At 40.6% G+C, this 18,418-nt stretch overlaps 1 protein-coding gene across 1 annotated transcript in view; it reads left to right on the top strand.

Moving 5' to 3' along the window:
* SV2B (synaptic vesicle glycoprotein 2B) overlaps positions 1-18,418 on the top strand; it is a 187,983-nt gene that overhangs the window by 160,210 nt on the left and 9,355 nt on the right. The window contains exons 9-11 of the mRNA XM_046654086.1: positions 372-536; positions 15,568-15,701; positions 17,855-18,055. Coding sequence (XP_046510042.1) covers positions 372-536; positions 15,568-15,701; positions 17,855-18,055 — 500 coding nt within the window. The remainder of the gene's footprint in view (positions 1-371; positions 537-15,567; positions 15,702-17,854; positions 18,056-18,418) is intronic.

The following is an 18,418-nucleotide window of genomic DNA, read 5'->3' as shown; positions in this document are numbered from 1 at the left end:
AATGGGTATCTGGTCTCATTCTGGATTTTAGTGGGAATGTCTTTAGTGTTTCCCTTTTAGATAGGATTCTGCCTTTTGAGCTGAGATATGTATTTTCTTACATGTTAAGGAAGTGTCCATCAATTCCCCATCTTTGGGTATTTTTATCAGGAATGAATTTTTTTTTATCCAATGCCTTTTCAGCTCTGTGGAGATGTCATGACTTTTTTCCGCAGATCTATTAATATGATTAGTTATATTATTAGATTTTCTAATAATGAACCATACTAATACAGTTCAAAGGAGCTTGATCTACATCAAGTCAAGAATGTAGACTCTGATCGTAGAATAAAGTGTGTTGCTGCTCGAATATTCTGACTTTTCTGTTACAGCTACTATGGACTGACAGTTTGGTTCCCTGATATGATCCGGTATTTTCAAGATGAAGAATACAAGTCCAAAATGAAGGTATTTTTTGGTGAGCATGTGTACGGTGCCACAATCAACTTCACGATGGAAAATCAGATTCACCAACATGGGAAACTTGTGAATGACAAGTAAGTGAGAGATGCGGGCTTTCCCCAGATCGGGGTGACAGTCCTGGGCACTGTTCTTGGGAGAGAGCCATTGGAAAGATAGGAATTCAATATGGCGGGGACGCTCCAAGGCTGTTGCAGTATCACAAGTTATTCTGGCTGCCAGAGACATGACAATTCTGTCATGTGGCTCTGTCTGTATTGTGCTGGCTCCCAGTCCTCCCTAATCTCCTGGCTGTAGCTGATGCATTGAAGGATGGAGACATTTGACTGAGGAGAATCAGTCAGACCAGCTTTCCGGAGATCTTGCACCTTCGATGGAGATGTAAAGAGAGCTGTGGCCCTTATGGTGCTTGCCTGGAGAGAAGGCACAGAGCTCTAACTGCTGAGGTCCCTGCAGCAACCCATGACCTGGTTGTTGAGCTTTTGCTTTGATTCTAGAAGCTTCTCCAGGCTAAGGCCAACAGGGTACTATCTATGTTAGTCTTTCACCTAATATTACCTCCATGGGTTGGTTAGCATGGCCCAGCATCATCAAGAGTGTCGTTGTCCTTTAGGGAAAGATAAGTGGAGTTTTAGAAAAGTCCTGCCTACATCTTTGCGGGCTGCTTCCTGAATCTGTTTGACTTCCCCTCTTTCTCTTCTTGAGACAAATGAGACACACGGTCCAGCCCACTAGGGTTGAAGAATGCCTCTTTGAGGCTGCTTTCTGCAGCCCCCCAAATGGGTCAGGGCAGGACATTAAAGTTTACCCCAGGCCACATTATTCACTAAGCTGAGCTTTTATTTCTCTGCTGTTGCCCTTCTTGAATCGTACTTAGCAAGCTCATCGGTTCAGGCTGCATGGTGGCACCAGAAATACCATGGCCCAGATAGTTCAGTGTCAGTGATAGAAACTGCCCCATATTTACCACCTCTGTACAAAAATTAACACCATGAATTCTCTCCTCCAGCTCATGGTCTACCTCCCCTCCCCACACCCACCCACATGACCAAGTGGAGTGGTCCAGCCCATGACTGTTAGTCACTTGGGGAAGGAGTGTGTGTCTGAGTGAAGTCCAAGGAGGATGCCTTCTGTGGTCTAGTCCATACGGCTCTTCCAGGCCAGACCTTAGCAAACGTTCACTGTTATTTAGGATGAGAAAGCGTGAAAGGAAAGGAGGAATATTATTTCTACAAATAGGAGACCTTTGGAAAAGAAGGTTAGTGTCAAGTGTCAGTGGACATGGAATTCGGATTTTCAGATGCTATTTTTCAATGCAGAAGCTGAGTCACAAATACATACACCCACGCATGCACACGCCCTCTGCAGAGACACTTCAGAGTCACTGTGATCTGCTGAGAGTGGTCACTGCAGGGATGGCGGCTCCAAAGCCAGTGGCAGTGGGTGGCAATAGCCCCAGCATTTCTCACTCACTCTAGGGCTCTTCAGTATGACTCAAGGAATCTTGTGTTGGCATCGCCAAGGAAGAAATGGTGCCCTTGCTTTATTAGAATGCTTTGGAAATGTTGAAATCTAAGGGTCATTGTGGATGGCTAGATGATACTCATGCTATGACACCATTCCCTGCAGAGATGAATTCACTAAAAGGTGCCTCATTTAGGAAGTTCCCAATGTTCTGTGATACTCTATTGTGATATTAGTAATAATAATGATAGTAATGCCAATAATGCTAACTGCGGTAGCTCACATTATCCAGCATTTCTATGTGCCTGGCACTGCCTTAATGCCTTACATAGATTATTTCATTTAATCCTCACAAAACCTTCAGGAGGGGAGAAATATGCTTTTTATCTCTTACAGATGGGGAAACAGAGAGGTGGAGTCACTTGCCCAAGACCACACAGCCAACATAAATAGAAATGTCTCTCTCCCAACCAGGCATTCGGGCTCCAATCCTGTAACCTTGACAACTACTAATATCATCTCACTGGGAAAATCTCCACTCCAAGAGGCCCTGTTTTACATGATGTTTTCTGCATTAAAAAGTTAATTGCAATGCCAGAGCCCTTGTGATTTATGACAGGCTGGTTTAGGAGCTCTAAGACTTAGCTAAGCAGAAAATGGGAACTTTTGGTCCACTCTGTTCTTTTCACTTTTCTCAGCCTTCTGAAGCTGTCAGCAAGGTGCTGGGTACAGCAAGGAGGAAGCAAGCGTTTGTGAAATCTGTGGTCCCATCTTGCGGACCCAGGACCCCAGGGGACTGTGGAGTTATTGACAAGGGTCTGGGAATGCAGACACATGCTGAGGATTGTCTGGGAGTGGATGTAAATATCCTGCATGCACACATGTTCTACCGTGTTTCTATGTTTCAACTGTGTGTGGGTGTTTTTGTGTGATATTAAAATACAAATTCCTTTAAAAGTTACAATGAATTGATTTTAACTTGTCATATGTATGTTTTCTAACCAACGAATACTAAAAGTACAACCACTGTCACTTGAAGCCCATAATTGCCCGCCCCCGGCAAATTGAATAAAAAGAGTGTTTTTCTCCTTGGAAGATTAGGAACCTTTGAAACTGAGCTGAGTGGACAAATCTGGTCTCTTTCCTTGAGTTATGCTGCCATCTGCTGGTCATGAGCTAGAAAACACCTCATCTTTGAAAACCCCAAGCCTCTTTGGAGAGGCTACTGTTCTTTAGTTGGTTGTGGCGTTTCTCCTGTTCGTACCAGTATTCATCCTTTAACTTTATCCACACTTCGCTGATTTAAAATGTAGATGGAAACTGTTTACTTTATTGACTGTCACACACGGGGGAAAATGACTTTTGTGTAAACAGGGCTTCAGACTTCCCCCACGGGCTTTGTCATTAAAGGGCATCCTCTTGACAGCTAAACTTCATCCTTCTGTACAACCCATCCCTTTCGCCCCAAGAAGAAACAAAAGTACGCAGATTAGTTTTGGCCTGCTCCCCGAGCACCGTCCGCAGCCACCTGGTGCATCTTAGGGGATCACGTGGCTCTTACACTGCGTTTGCTTCAGAACTCCTGAGTTTTTAGAAAATGCAAGAAAGGCAATAGAAAAAGTCCATGTTTTAAACCCTGAGCCAAAATATCAGGCCAGGTTTTCCTTACTATTAATTAAAAACAGGATAGCTTTTCATCCTAGAGCATGTGTAAACTAATTAATTAACTTACCCTCTCCACTTGAGAAGAAATGTGTGCTTGGCAGGGCTCATTACTGTGAGGGTTAGGATGGGGAAGGGGATTATCTGATTGATTGATTTTCTTTTTGTTTATTAATTTAATTTTTTTTTACTTCATGGTTTATAATATTATACTAATTTTGGGTGTACCTCATTATATTTTGATTTCTGTGTAGATTACATCATGTTCACCACCCAATGACTAATTACCATCCTTCACCACACACATGTGCCTAATTACCCCTTTTGCCATCATCCCACCCCCTTTCCCACCTGGTAACCACCAGTCCACTCTCTGTCTCTGTGCATTTGTTTGCTTTTGTTTTTATCTTCTATTTATGAGTGAGATCATATGGTATTTGACTTTCTCCTTCTGACTTATTTCGCTTAACATAATACCCTCTAGGTCCATCCATGTTGTCACAAATGGCCAGATTTCATCATTTCTTATGGCTGAGTAGTGTTCCATTGTGTACATATACCACATCTTTATCCATTCCTCCTTTGATGGGCACCGAGGTTGCTTCCAAACCTTGGCTATTGTGTATAATGCTGTGATGAACATAGAGCTGTGTATATCTTTACGTATTCATGTTTTCATGTTCTTTGAATAAATACCCAGCAGTGGAATAGCTGGATTGTATGGTAGTTCTATTCTTAATTGTTTGAGGAATGTCCATAATGTTTTCCATAGCGGCTGCACCAGTTTGCACTCCCACCAGCAGTGTATGGGGGTTCCTTTTTCTCCATATCCTCGCCAACACTTGTTTCCTGTCTTATTAATTATACCATTCTGATGAGCGTGAGGTGATATCTCGTAGTTTTGATTTGCATTTCCCTGATAGTTAATGATGTTGAGTATTTTTCATGTGCCTGTTGGCCATCTGTATATCTTCTTTGGAGAAAAGTCTGTTCAGATCTTTTGCCCATTTTTCTATTGGATTATTAGTTTTTTTGTTGTTGAGATGTATGAATTCTATGTATATTTTGCATATTAACCCTGTCTCAGATATATGGTGGGCAAATAGCTTCTCCCAATTGTTAGCTTGTCTTTTTGTTTCGCTGATGGTTTCCTTTGCTGTGCAGAAGCTTTTTAGTTTGACATAGTCCCATTTGTTTATTTTATGTGTTGTTTCCCTTGCCGGGTCAGATACGGTACTTGAAAATATGCTGCTAAGACTGCTGCCTAAGAGCGTACTGCCTATATTTTCTTCTAGAAGTTTCATGGTTTCAGGCCTTACGTTCAAGTCTTTAATCCATTTTGAGTTAATTTTTGCGTATGGTGTAAGATAGTGGTCTACTTTCATTCTTTTGCGTGTGGCTGTCCAGTTTTCCCAACACCGTTTATTGAGGAGACTCTCCTTTCTCCATTGTACGTTCTTGGCTCTCTTGTTGAAAATTGGCTGTTCATAGATGTGTAGGTTTATTTCTGGGTTCTCGATTCTGTTCCACTGATCTGTGTGTCTGTTTTTATGCCAGTGCCATGCTGTTTTGGTTACTATGACTTTGCAGTATATTTTGAAATCAGGGAGTATGATACCTCCAGCTTTGTTTTTTTTTCTCATGAATCCTTTGGCTATTCAGGATCTTTTGTTGTTCCATATAAATTTTAGGATTCCTTGTTCTATTTCTGTGAAAAATGTCGTTGGAACTTTGATAGAGATTGCATTGAATCTGTAGATTTCTTTAGGAAGTGCGGACATTTTGTGTTAATTCTTCCAATCCAAGAGCATGGAATATCTTTCCATTTCTTTGTCTTCCTCAATTTCTTTCAACAATGTGTTACAGTTTTCAGCGTACAGGTCTTTCACTTCTTTGGTTACTTTTATTCCTGGATATTTTATTTTTTTGTTGCAATTGTAAATGGGATTGTATTCTTAATTTCTGTTTCTGCTACTTTGTTGTTAGTGTACAGAAACACAACTGATTTTTGTATGTTGATTTTGTATCCTGCAACTTTACAGTATTCCTTTATTATTTCTAAAAGCTTTTTGGTGGAGTCTTTAGGGTTTTCTATTATAAAATTATGTCATTTGCAAATAGTGACAGTTTCACTTCTTCCTTTCCAATGTGGATCCCTTTTATTTCCTTTTCTTGCCTGATTGCTCTAGCTAGGACTTCCAATACTACGTTAAATAAGAGTGGTGACAGTGGGCATCCTTGTCTGGTTCTTGTTCTTAGAGGGATAGCTTTCAGTTTTTCTGCATTGAGAATGATATTAGCTCTGGGTTTGTCATATATGGCCTTTATTATGTTGAGGTACTTTCCTTCCATAACCATTTTATTCAGAATTTTTATCACAAATGGGTGCTGTATCTTGTCAAATGCTTTCTCTGCATCTATTGAGATGATCATGTGATTTTTATTTTTTATTTTGCTAACGTGGTGTATCACGTTGATTGATTTGCCGATATTGAACCATCCCTGCATCCCTGGAATAAATCCCACTGATCATGATCTATGCTCTTTTTAATGTATTGCTGTATTCCATTCGCTAGTATTTTGTTGAGGATTTTTGCATTGATGTTTATTGGGGATATTGGCCTTTTATTTTCTTTTTCTGTGTTGTCCTTGTCAGGTTTTGGTGTCCGGGTGATGTTGGCCTTGTAGAATGAGTTAGGAAGCTTCCCCTCCTCTTCAGTTTTTTGGAAGAGTTTGAGAAGGATAGGTATTAAGTCTTCTTTGAATGTTTGGTAGAATTCAGCAGGTAAGCCATCTGGTCCTAGACTCTTATTTTTTGGGAGGTTTTTGATTACTGTTTCGATCTCCCTCCTGGTGATTGTTCTATTCAAATTCTCTATTTCTTCTTGATTCAGTTTTGGAAGGTTGTATGATTGTAAACCTTTATCCATTTCTTCTAGATTATCCAATTTGTTGGTGTATAGCTTTTAGTAATCTTTTCGGTTTTTGAAGTGTCTGTTGTAATTTCTCCTCTTTCATTTCTGATTTTATTTATTTGAACCTTCTTTCTTTTTTTCTTGGTGAGTCTAATTAAAGGTTTGTCAATTTTGTTTATCTTTTCAAAGAACTAGCTCTTTATTTCATTGATTTTTTTTGTATTTTGTTTTAGTCTCTTTCATTTATTTCTGTTCTGATTTTTATTATTTCCTTCCTTCTATTGATTTGGGGCTTTGTTTATTGTTCTTTTCCTAGATCCTTTAGGTGCACTGTTAGATTGTTTATTTGAGATTTTTCTTGTTTGTTGAGGTAGGCCTGTTGTGCTATAAACTTCTCTCTTAGGACCACTTTTGCTGTATCCCATAAATTTTGGCATGTCATATTTTCATTTTCTTTTGTCTCAAGGTATTTTTTTAATTTCTCCTATGATTTCTTCATTGACCCAATTGTTGTTCAGTAGCATTTTGTGTTATCTCCACATATTTGTGGCTTTTCCAATACCCTCTTATCATGGAAATAGATAATTTTAGTACTTTTGTCATTTGACCTTCATATTAGCTTATAGGTTGTTAAACTGCTACCTTTACTGTATATATGCCTTTACCAGTGATTTTATTGCTTTTTTTTTTGGATAATTTTCTTATTCCTATTTGTGAGCTTTCCTGTTCCACTTAAATAATTCCCTTTAGCATTTCTTGTAGGCTGGTTTCTTGGTGATAAACCCCTTTAGTTTTTGCTTGTCTGGAAAACTCTTTTATCTCCTTCCATTCTGAATGATGAGCTTACTGGACAGAGTATGCTTTTGCCAAGCAGTGCCATGTCTGTGCCCAGGATCCGAACTGGCGAATCCAGGGCTGCCGAGAAGTGGAACATGCAAACTTAATCACTGCGCCACTGAGCCGGTCCACAGAGAATTCTTGGCTGTAGGTTTTTTTCCTTTCAGCACTTTAGGTATATCATGCCTCTTCCTTCTATCATGTAAGGTTTCTGCTGAGAAGTCAGCTGATAGCCTTATGGGGTTTCCTTTATTTGTAACTTCTTGCCTTCCTCTTGCAGCTTTTAGGATTCTTTCTTTATCTTTAATTCTTGACATTTTAATTATAATATGTCTTGGTGTGGACCTTTTTGGTGTTCTCTGTACTTCCTGTACCTGGACATCTGTTTCCTTCCTAAGGTTAGGAAAGTTTTCAGCTATTATTTCTTCAAGTAGATTCTCTGCCCCTTTGTCTCTCTCTTCTCCTTCTGGGACACATATAATATGGATGTTAGTGCACTTGTTGTTGTCCCAGAGCTCCCTTAGGCAGTCCTTGTTCTTTTTAATTCTTTTTTCTTTTATCTTTTCAGCTTGGATGATTTCCTCTAGTCTTTTGTCCAGCTCACTGATCTCTTCTTCTGTATCATCTACTCTGCTTTTGAGTCCCTCTAGTGAATTTTTCATTTCCTGTATCATATTCTTCATTTTTGATTGGTTCTTTTTTGTATGTTCCAATTCTTTGTTAAAGTTCTCACTGAGTTCACCCATTCTTCTCCCAAGATCAGTGAGCATTCTTATGACTCTTAGTTTCTTCTCTTTGTCAGGTAGATTGTCTATCTGTGTTTCGCTTAGTTCTTTTTCTGGGTTTTGTCCTGTTCCTTTACTTGGAATGTATTCCTTTGTCTCCTCATTTTGCCTCTATCTCTGTGCTTATATCTATGTATTAGGTAGATCAGCTACATCTCCTGATTTTGGAGAGGTGGCCTTATGTATGAGATGCCTTATGAGGCCCGGCAGTGTGCTTCCCTCTCATCACCAGTTCCAAATGTTCCAGGAGCGACCACTGTGTGGGCTACATGTTTACTTCTGTTGTGGCAGGGTTGCTCTTGCTACAGGTCCTGGGGAGTCTAGGCTAGTCCCCCTGGCTGGCTGGTTGTAATGTTCAGCTGCTTTTGGTTGCTATGGACCCTTCAGTCACTTTTTTGGGTGTGGGGAGCACCAGCACAGTTGGCTGCAAGGTCTAATGGGAAATTTCTTTTGCAATTTTTCTGTTAAGTGAGTAGGCCCTCAGTGTGGCTAGTTGCTATGTTCAGGAGCTTACAATTGCTGTAGGCCTCTGGCCTGCAAGGCTGTTGTCAGCTCTCTCAGGATTGCAGCTGAGTGGGGCCAGCCCCAGGCATGGGAGAACCCAATTGTTTCAGGCTTTGGAAGGTGGGGCCAATCCCCCATGTGGCTGTTTGAGAGGAACAGCTCTTCTGTGGCTGACAAGCCCCACTGCCCACAGGGCCACACACCCCGTCAACGTAGTCCTGCCCCATGCATGCACCCCGACCCACTGAAGTGGACCCAGCCACCCCACTGCAGAGACCCCACACACTCCATCAATGCAGGTCTGCCCCTCATGCAGGGAAGGCTGCATACCTTAGGATTGCTCTGGGTCATCCATGAAGCACCACAGCTTGAAGATGGCCTTTTTCTCTCCAGAAAGGAATTTCTACCTCTTCCACGTCAGCCAGCGCCATCCCTTGTTGTGTGGGTTCTTTTTATCCAGTTTTCAGTTCTCTCTCAGGGGTAACTATTCCAAGAGTAGCTGTAAATTTGTTGTGTCCATGGGAGGAGGTGAACTCAGAGTCTGCCTATGCTGCTATCTTGACACTGTTCAGATTATCTGATTTAAAACTCCCTGGACATCCGGGAGATGTGCCTGATTCCTGTTTGTGAGGGGTCATGACCCAGGAAGTAATGTCATAATCTTGTGTTTTCCGCACAACTGAAAGGGGAGTTGATGCTGTGTTCTGCTCATGGCTGGAACCTCAAATGGGAAAGAGTAGTCTTCACATAGGACAATTGGCCAGTGAAAAATAGGAGAAAAGCTCTCATGAGTTCTTCTTGAAGCTCAGAGTTGAATAGCTTGGGATGAAAATGAGACTGCCCAGATTTAACTCTAAAATGAGCTGTGTAGTATAGTAGGGAGTGGGAAGAGCAGAGAGGGAAAGAAAGCAAATACACATCTAGAAAAGAGAAGAAGGTTGATTTCACGTGTCACACTGAAATGTTACCCACGCTGTTGAAGGCTCCTTTTACTGGGGCATAAATGAGAATTTTCTGCAGCTGCTGTGGGCCTGTTTCAGGACAGTAAAACTCCATGAGGATGCCAATGGTGGGAAATGTGTCAGTGTACCTTCTGGCTTCTGGATTTCAGGAAGCAGCCATGGATTGAGTGACTGGGTCCAAGCCTTGGCCTTGATCCATCAGTAACTAGCTGAGCCATCTCTGACCTGTCTACGCCTCCAATTCCACATCTGAAAGTGATCGTATTGATATATAATGTGTATAATGCCTCAGAGTTAATAAAACATCTCAGTAAAATTTTGTAATTGAATATAGGCCCTGCATAGTTCTTGCTGAGACCCTTCCTGGATGTTTTATAATTTTATTGGCTACTGAAAATGGGAATTGCTTTTCCCCCATCAAACATTTCCACAGGTTATTGCAAATAAATAGAAACCCTATTGATTTCTGGATGTGTATTTTGTATCTAACTGAGCTCTTTTAGTAGTTCCAACAGTTTCCCTTTGTTATTGTTATAGAAGGCTATCATCTTCAAATAACGATTGTTTTGTCTCCTTTCTTTCCCTTTTTATTCGATTGTGAAATATACCAAATACGTAGAGAATAGAGAATAATACAAACAACCCTATTCACACCTAGCTTTATCAAATAATAAACTATACTATGTTTACTTCAGATTTTACTGTAGATTAAGCGTTACTCACTCTGTTACCCTTCTTGATGAGATTACTGTCCCTCCCAAGGGGTAATGATCACCATTGTCAGAAATTTGGCGTTTTACATTCACGTGTTTTTATACTTTTCCCATATATTTATATGTCTATAAACATTGTACAATACTCTTCTGCATGGTTTAAATTTTAGATAAATATCATGCTATGTTATATAGGCAAATGTTTAATTACTATAGTATAAATTTTGCAACTTGTTTTTGGTATAAAATTATGATTTTGAGAATTCTTTGTGTTGGTTAGCATAGCTACATCATTCAATTTCATTAACTTGAATTTCATGATATGAGCATTCCATAACGTGTTTGTCTGATCTCCTTTGGATAGACATATAAATCATTCTCCTTTTTTTGCTATTCCACATAATGCTGCAATAAGTGTTCTTATGGACAACTTTTTCTAGCCCTTATACCTGGAAGTGGAATTGCTAGGTGGGAGGAGGTGAGCATCTTAAACTTCAGTGTGTTGTGCCAAGTTGTTCTCTGAAGGGTGTGCACTAATTACACTCCAGTAGCAGGATGAGTGTGCCTACTTCTCTACAACTGGGCTAAAACTTGGTATTGTGAGATGGATGAGTGTGAATGGTCTCTCATCATACTTGGATTTGCATTTTCCAGTCCTAGTGAGATGGAGTATCTTTTCCTATGTTTATTGGCTATTCAGGTTTCCTTTTCTGTATCTGTTCATGGGCTTTGTTTATTTTATTCATTGGATTATCATTTTCATACTAATTTGTATGATGTCTCTGTCCATTCAGGCTGCTATAACAAAATGCCACAGACTAGGCAGCTTATAAACAACAGAAATGTATTTCTCCCAATTCTGGAGGCTGGAAGTCCAAGATCAAGGTGCAGGCAGATTTGGTATCTGGTGAGGGCCTACTTCCTGTTTGATAGGCGTCTGTCTTCTCACTGTGTCTTCACCTGGAGACATGGAGGAGGGAGCTCTCTGTGACTCCCTTTTAAGGGCACTAATCCCATTCATGAGGGCTCTACCTTCAGGACCTAATCTCCTCCCGAAGGCCCCACCTTCAAACACCATCACACTGAGGATTATGTTTCAACATATGAAGTTTGGAGGGCACAAACATTCAGTTTATAGGACATGAATTCTTGTAAATTATGTGTAGAAAGTAATTGTCAATTGTGTGTTTGAAAATTTTCTGTTTTTCTTTTAATAGACTTTTAATTTTAGGACATTTTAGATTCACAGAAAAATTGCAAAGATGGTGCAGAAAGTTTCCGTATACTCCACACCTAATTGTCCCTATTATAACATCTTATATTATCTATGGCACATTTGTTACAATTAATAAACCAATATCAATCCATTATCATTCACTAAAAAGTCTCTACTTTGTTCAGATTTCCTCAGTTTTTACCTGATGTTTTTTCTGTTCCAGGATCCCGTCCAGGTTACCTCATCACATTTAGTAGTCGTGTCTCCTAGGGCTCCACTTGGCTCTGACAGTTTGTGACTTGTTTTCTTACTTTGCTTATGGAGTCCTTTCTTGTGTAGATATTTTATATCTTAATGCCAAATTTAGCACCTTTCCTTTAAAGCTTGTGTCTTTTGGCTCTTATTTGAGACATCCTTTGTGTTCAAGGTCATAAAGTCATTTTCAGTTTTTCTTCCCCTAAGGTTTAAAGTTTACTTTTCACATTTAGGTCCTTAATTTGTCTGGATGTGGTCTCTGTGTATATTGTTGGTGCCCGTTGAGTTGATTCCTACTCCTAGCGACCCTATATACAGCACAGTAGAACCCTTCGCGGTCTTTTTGTGCACGTCCTTCACATCTTTGCTTAGATAACTTTCATTTGTCCTTCAGCGTAACTCCCCTGATGCTTTTCCCAACTGATCACAAGTGCCCCCTTTGAAGTGATTTCATAGGACACCTCTATCTCGATAATTATCACACTAAATTTTAATTGTCAGTTTTCTTGTTTCTCTCTTTAATTAGACTGAGTTTCTTGAGGGTGATGCCATCAAATCTAAAACATGATGACTATGTGGGGGCCTGGAATTGGCCACCCCAAGATATGTCTCTTTGGCATGATGATTATTTGACGCTGGTTACTTTGCAGACAGGAAAGCAACTGAAAAGTAGAATTTACTTACCCTTTTTAAGAGACATTTACATTGTAAAGGAAATCACCATCTGTAAAGATATCTCCCTCTCTGCCAGGGGGCCGGGTGGATGGCCTTATCTCTGGAGACTCCTGTCTGTGCGGAATGCAGGGACTTGAATCTGCATAGTAATCTTATTCCTGTTTCTGGTGACCACCTATAACTGACTCCCCCTGCCCCCAACATCCTCCTTTGTCTTTTGGCTGGATATGATATTTAAGTAGGGGCTTCAGCCATTTTGGCGAGTTACTCAGCTTGCCTGACCCTCTCCCATGTATACATGTTATAAAGTTTTGTTCAATTTTCTCCTGCTATTTTGTCTCATGTGAATTTAATTCGTTCTCTGGCCAGACGAACCCAGAGAAGGTAGAGGAAATGTCTTCCTCCCCTACAACTACATAGGTATGACTTTTGGCGCAGTTTAGATCATTTGGTGGACTAAGCATTGGGCCTGAGGGTAACTGAAATAAAATGTTTGCAATAATAATTCTGCCGTAGACTCTGGTTTGCCAATGGCTTCTGTTTCCTTGAAGGAAAAGTTCCACAAGCTACTTTTGCTAACTTTTCTTTCAGCCTTTGAACTCTCCTGAATGAAGACTCTCGAGCCAGTTCAGTATATAAATTAAAGATCAGAAGAGATGATTTATATAAAGACTCATAAAATATGCGTTGGCCCTTTCCCCTTTTATCTCTTCCTTTATAACTTTGGCTTTTTATAACTCACTTGGAGATACATTTTAAGGTCTGCTTGCGTCAGGCCCATTATGATTTATGGCTGTGCTTTCTCACCCACCCTTGGCAGAACATTCAAATATCACTGAAGGCCACATCAGCAGCCTATTACTATATTAAAGAGAAGGATATATTAAGAAAGGCAGAGACCTGAGACAGTGTGCAGACGTAGCTTTCTTGAGTAAACACATCCAGCACACAAATTACATTAATTTTGAAATCAGAGGCATCTTTCTGTAACAAAAGCCTTGCCAATTAGTTTTCCCAAGAAAATCTGAAGAATGCAGTGATAGATTTGGAGGCTCCTGTTTAAAAGTCTGTAGCAAATTTGACCTTAAGAAAAATTATTCAAAATAATTTGGCTTTCTAGACCAATGACTCTCACATTTTTAAATGCATAATAATCTGGCGTCTGCTTCTGGTGATTACAGTTCAAGAGGTCTGGGTTGGAATGTAGGAAACTACGTCTTTTGTAATAACCTTCCATTTTCTTCTGATGTGAGTGGTCTGGAGAGCTCTCTTTGAGAAGCTCCTGCCCAGCCCTTCTTGTTGAGTTGGAGGTTTTTTTTGCAGAAGCTAATGATAGGTGGCTCTAGGTTAGGGTTCTGAGCAGAACACAATATTGCATGAAGGGTAAGGGGCTCTAGCCCTCATATATGGTCATGGCCTGAGTTATCTGGTGGCCCTGGAGAGGAACAATGACCCTCAGCACCCCATGTTACCTCTATCATGCTGATTCCTGCGGTATTATAGTTATCTGTTTGCTTTTTATTTTCTTCTTTTATTAGGCTTTAAGGCAGGGACCACGTCTTTCCTTTGTATACTCATAGCATCTGGGGCCAAGCTCAGTAAGTGTTTGCTGAAGACTGAATATGTAAATAAATGAATAGACAGCTGAATGAATGAATGGGTTGTAATTCTTCACAAATGAAGACATATCGAAAGGTTTTTAGCTTAAAAGTTTGAACAACCTTGGTAAATGTTAGCAATAGAGAATGAGGTTAATATGTATAGGTATATGTTATTGTTGTTGTTGCTTTGAGGAAGATTAACCCTGAACTAACATCTGCCACCAGTCCTCCTCTTTTTGCTGAGAAGAGTGGCCCTGAGCTAACATCTATGCCCATCTCCCTCTACTTTATATGTGGGACGCCTGCCACAGCATGGCTTGACATGTGGTATGTAGGTCCGCACCCGGGATCCCAACTGGGGAACCCCAGGCTGCTGAAGCGGAGTGCATGAACTTAACTGCTACAGCATGGGGCCAGCCCCATCAGTATATGTTTTTTTAACGTAGAGTTATTCTTTCCTATTAAGTTTATGCAGGATTTGGAGCAGTGCAACAGCTCCCAAATGTGGCTACACCTCATAATCATCTGGGTGCTTTATCCCTTATTAACTGTTTTATTTTTAAGTGAAAAAGTAATGTATTCACTTAGTATAAAGGAAAAATTTAGTTTCTCTCATTCCTAGCGCCCGCTGCACTTCCCCAGGGCCAACCAATCTACCAGTTTCTTGTGTAAATCTGCAGGTATATCCTATGCATATGGAGGCATATGTACCATATCCTTTCTCACACAAGTGGTTACATGCTATAAACACAGTATTGCATTTAATTTTTTCTGTTAATGATATATCTTGAAGATTGTTCCATATTAAGACATATAGATCTACCTAATTATTATAATGCCATGTGGTATTCCATTGTATTGTAATGTATCTATCTATCTTAGTAATCCTTTGCTGTTATATGTTGCAGTGAAGATCAATGAACGTTGTGTGTTTGAACACATGAGCAAGTATATGTAGGATAAATTCTTAAAAGTGATATTCCCAGGTCAAAGGGCTTGTGCATTTTAAATTGTGCAAAATTGCTCTCGAATGAGACTGCATCAATTACATTTTACCAACAGTGTGAATGACAGTGCTGATTTCCCCACATTTTTGTTTAGATAATTTTAAAAATGAATATTCTTGGGTCCTCACACTTCCATTGCTAAGACCAAGCGAGGGACATGCATGTTTTTAAAGCTCATAAAGTGAGATGTTATCAATATTCCCACTTCACACTGTTTCACATTTCTAGGATTCTCATGCAGAAGGTCCATGGACCTGCATTTGGGAACCACCAGGCTGATGCATAGAACCCCATATGTACCTGGAGTAGGCACCAGCTTCCACAGGCCTGAGGCCCTTCTCTATTTATAAACCCACAGCCAAGAAATAAGGAACTAGTCTAGGTTGAAAATAACATTGCAACAGCTTTTGGTGTGCAATTCTCCTTTTTCTGCCTGTCCGTATTTTCCTTTTGGGTCTCAAGTTTCTTTTTTTCCTGGATGAATCACTGAGGGGCTAATGTCTTTCCCACAGGTTCACAAAGATGTACTTTAAACATGTACTCTTTGAGGACACGTTGTTTGATGAGTGCTATTTCGAAGATGTTACGTCTACTGATACCTATTTCAAAAATTGCACCATTGAGTCAACCATCTTTTATAACACAGGTAAGAACGTGGACAGTGTGGGTAGACGGTGACAAAGGGGGACTAGTCTTGGCTGGGAACAAAACTACTCAGTCATACCCTTTAGGAACAAGAAAGTACTCACAGAAGTAAGTGCTGAGCCTTAGGATAGATAAATGGGTTCTAGCCTCAGATATGGCATGAATTAGTTGAACACTCTTTACCAAGGCATTTAATTTATCTGCATCTCAGTTTTATCGCATGTAAAATGGAAACACAAGTTCTGGGCGGGTGTTCTGATCTCAACAAGACTGATCTGAATGGTCTTCGGTAGGAACAAAGTATGACACAGATAAAACGCAGCATTCCAGGAGGGCTGCATTTTATGCACAGAGTGAGTTCTTGAAGACCGTGCCTAATTTGAAACTTGTAAAATTCAAGGTTCATGTTCTCACGATAATGAATGAAAAGGGAAAATTGCATCTTCTCAAGCCTTGTGCATGAAGTGAGATGACAGAATATTTTAAAATCACACCATTTCAGACTTCCATAGTTAAAAAAAAATTACAGAATTCCACCACTGCTTGTTACTTTTACAATTCTCATCATAAATTAATGCCAAACAGAGTTGGGATAAAAGGAAACTAACTGAGCTTTACCAGAGGCTTTACCTACACCGTTTCAAGTGAGAAATGTACTATTATCCCCGTCTTATAGCTAAGGGAACAGAGGCTTAAGCAGCTTGCCCAAGGCCAGAGCTAGCCAGTTGGAGGAGCCCGGATTTATTGCTTAATGGTTTGGCTCTAAAGTCTGTGATCTTTCTGTTGAACTCCTTGCATTATGCCCATATCAGGGCTTTCTCCCTGACATCAGCACCAAAGGATGGTTTATGCAGGAACAGCTTCTTCCTCCGTGATGTCAGCCTCAAAGGGTTCAATATCTGCTGTCCGAACATGCCTCAGTCTCTAAATAATCCATTATGGGATTGACCTTCCTAATTTTATTCTTTAGCCTGAACTTAAAAAATAATGATGAGTTCTGTGCATTGACTACTTGTCATTAAAACCTGGCATAGCTTTCGTTTTCTTCTTTCAAGTTTTAATGATGCTTCTTTGTTTGCATACTCTTGACATGGGGATTTTTGCAAACACTTGTAGTCATGAAACAGAGCTGGGAAGCCATGGAGATAATCAGGTGTACACCTCTAAGTTTATAGCCAGCCCAGGGAGGTTAAAGAGGGTCAGCAGCAGAACCAGATCCCCAAACCCAGGTTCCCTGAGAGCCTCTTTAGTGACCTTTCAGCTAGGACAGGTGGTGTTAGAAGATGTGACAAGATACGGGAACTGGTTCCCAAGCAAGTGTTTTTTATTTTTTTTAGAATTTATTTTTAAGAGAAGTTTTAGGTTTCCAACAAAGTTAGAAGAAAGGTACAGAGATTTCCATATCCCCCTACCCCCCCCCCCCCCCCCCCCAGCCCCGACACATAGTCTCAGCATTATCAACATCCCCCACCAGACTGGTACATTTGTTCCAATTGATGAACCTACATTCACACATCATGATTGCTCGGAGTCCATAGTTTACCTCAGGGCTCATTCTTGGTGTTGTCCAGTCTATGGGCGTGCACAGCTGTGTAATGACATGTATCCATCATCTTAATATCATACAGAGTATTTTTACTGCCCTAAAAATCCTCCGTGTTCTACCTAGTCATCTCTCCCCTGTCCCGCCCTTGCAACCACTGAATAAATGGCTTTTATTTTGAAGAATGTTTGGGTTTCTGCATGGGCTCTGGAGTAATTATCTCAATCTGGACTCAATTCTCTTGTCTTCTACTTTCTATAAGCTGGGTAGCTTTGGAGGAGGGGCCCAGCCACTGTGGCCCTCAGTGTCACCTCATTGATACAAGCAGGACTGTTATCTGGCTTGAGGGATGTTATACTTAAACACGCCCCTCAAGGAATGTTCATTTCATTTCCTCTTGCTAATAGGAACATGAACAGGACGTTACATTTTTAGAGGTTTCTGGCTTCATCTATACGTGGCCACATGTCACCTTGACTTTGAGACTGTCTGACTGCCAGAAGCCGGTGCAGCCTGGCTCTGGAAAGGGCATAACTTCGTCCCTGCCTCTGCCCTGAGTCTCCCCAACCCCCTCCACTTTACATGAACTAAAGGTTTTCTTCTCTCCCCAGACCTCTACGAGCACAAGTTCATCAACTGTCGCTTTATCAACGTCACATTTCTGGAGCAGAAGGAGGGCTGCCACATGGACTTTGAGCAAGATAACGACTTCTTGATTTACCTCGTCAGCTTCCTTGGCAGTCTGTCTGTCTTGCCTGGGAACATCATTTCTGCCCTGCTCATGGATAGAGTCGGAAGGCTCAAGATGATTGGTGAGTTGTCAGGGATGTGACATCCGTGTTCTGGTGGGCTAGGGCAGTGGCTTAAAGGGTATCAAAGCAGTGGAATTTTACTTTTTCCTAAAGAAATCTTGCACAGGGAACTGCACAGGTAAGATGGAATCCGACAGTGTAGAGCCAAGGAGGTATTTTTACAAAACCCAAGGACCCCACGGGGGTAGTCCAGGACGTCTGGTCCAGGCCAGAAACTCATCTTCATTTCCTGACTCAGCAATTCTGTGACAGTCACTTATTCTCTCAGCACTTCAATAGGGAAATTAAATACATCCACCCTACATGCTTTGTAGGATTATTGACAGAAAAATATGTAAAATGCTCTAAAATGAACATTGGTTT

This window comes from Equus quagga, chromosome 2 (genome assembly GCF_021613505.1).
Source record: "Equus quagga isolate Etosha38 chromosome 2, UCLA_HA_Equagga_1.0, whole genome shotgun sequence".
NCBI lineage: Eukaryota > Metazoa > Chordata > Mammalia > Perissodactyla > Equidae > Equus > Equus quagga.
The sequence above is the reverse complement of the archived record's forward strand: the minus strand, read 5'-3'. Positions and strand labels throughout refer to the sequence as shown.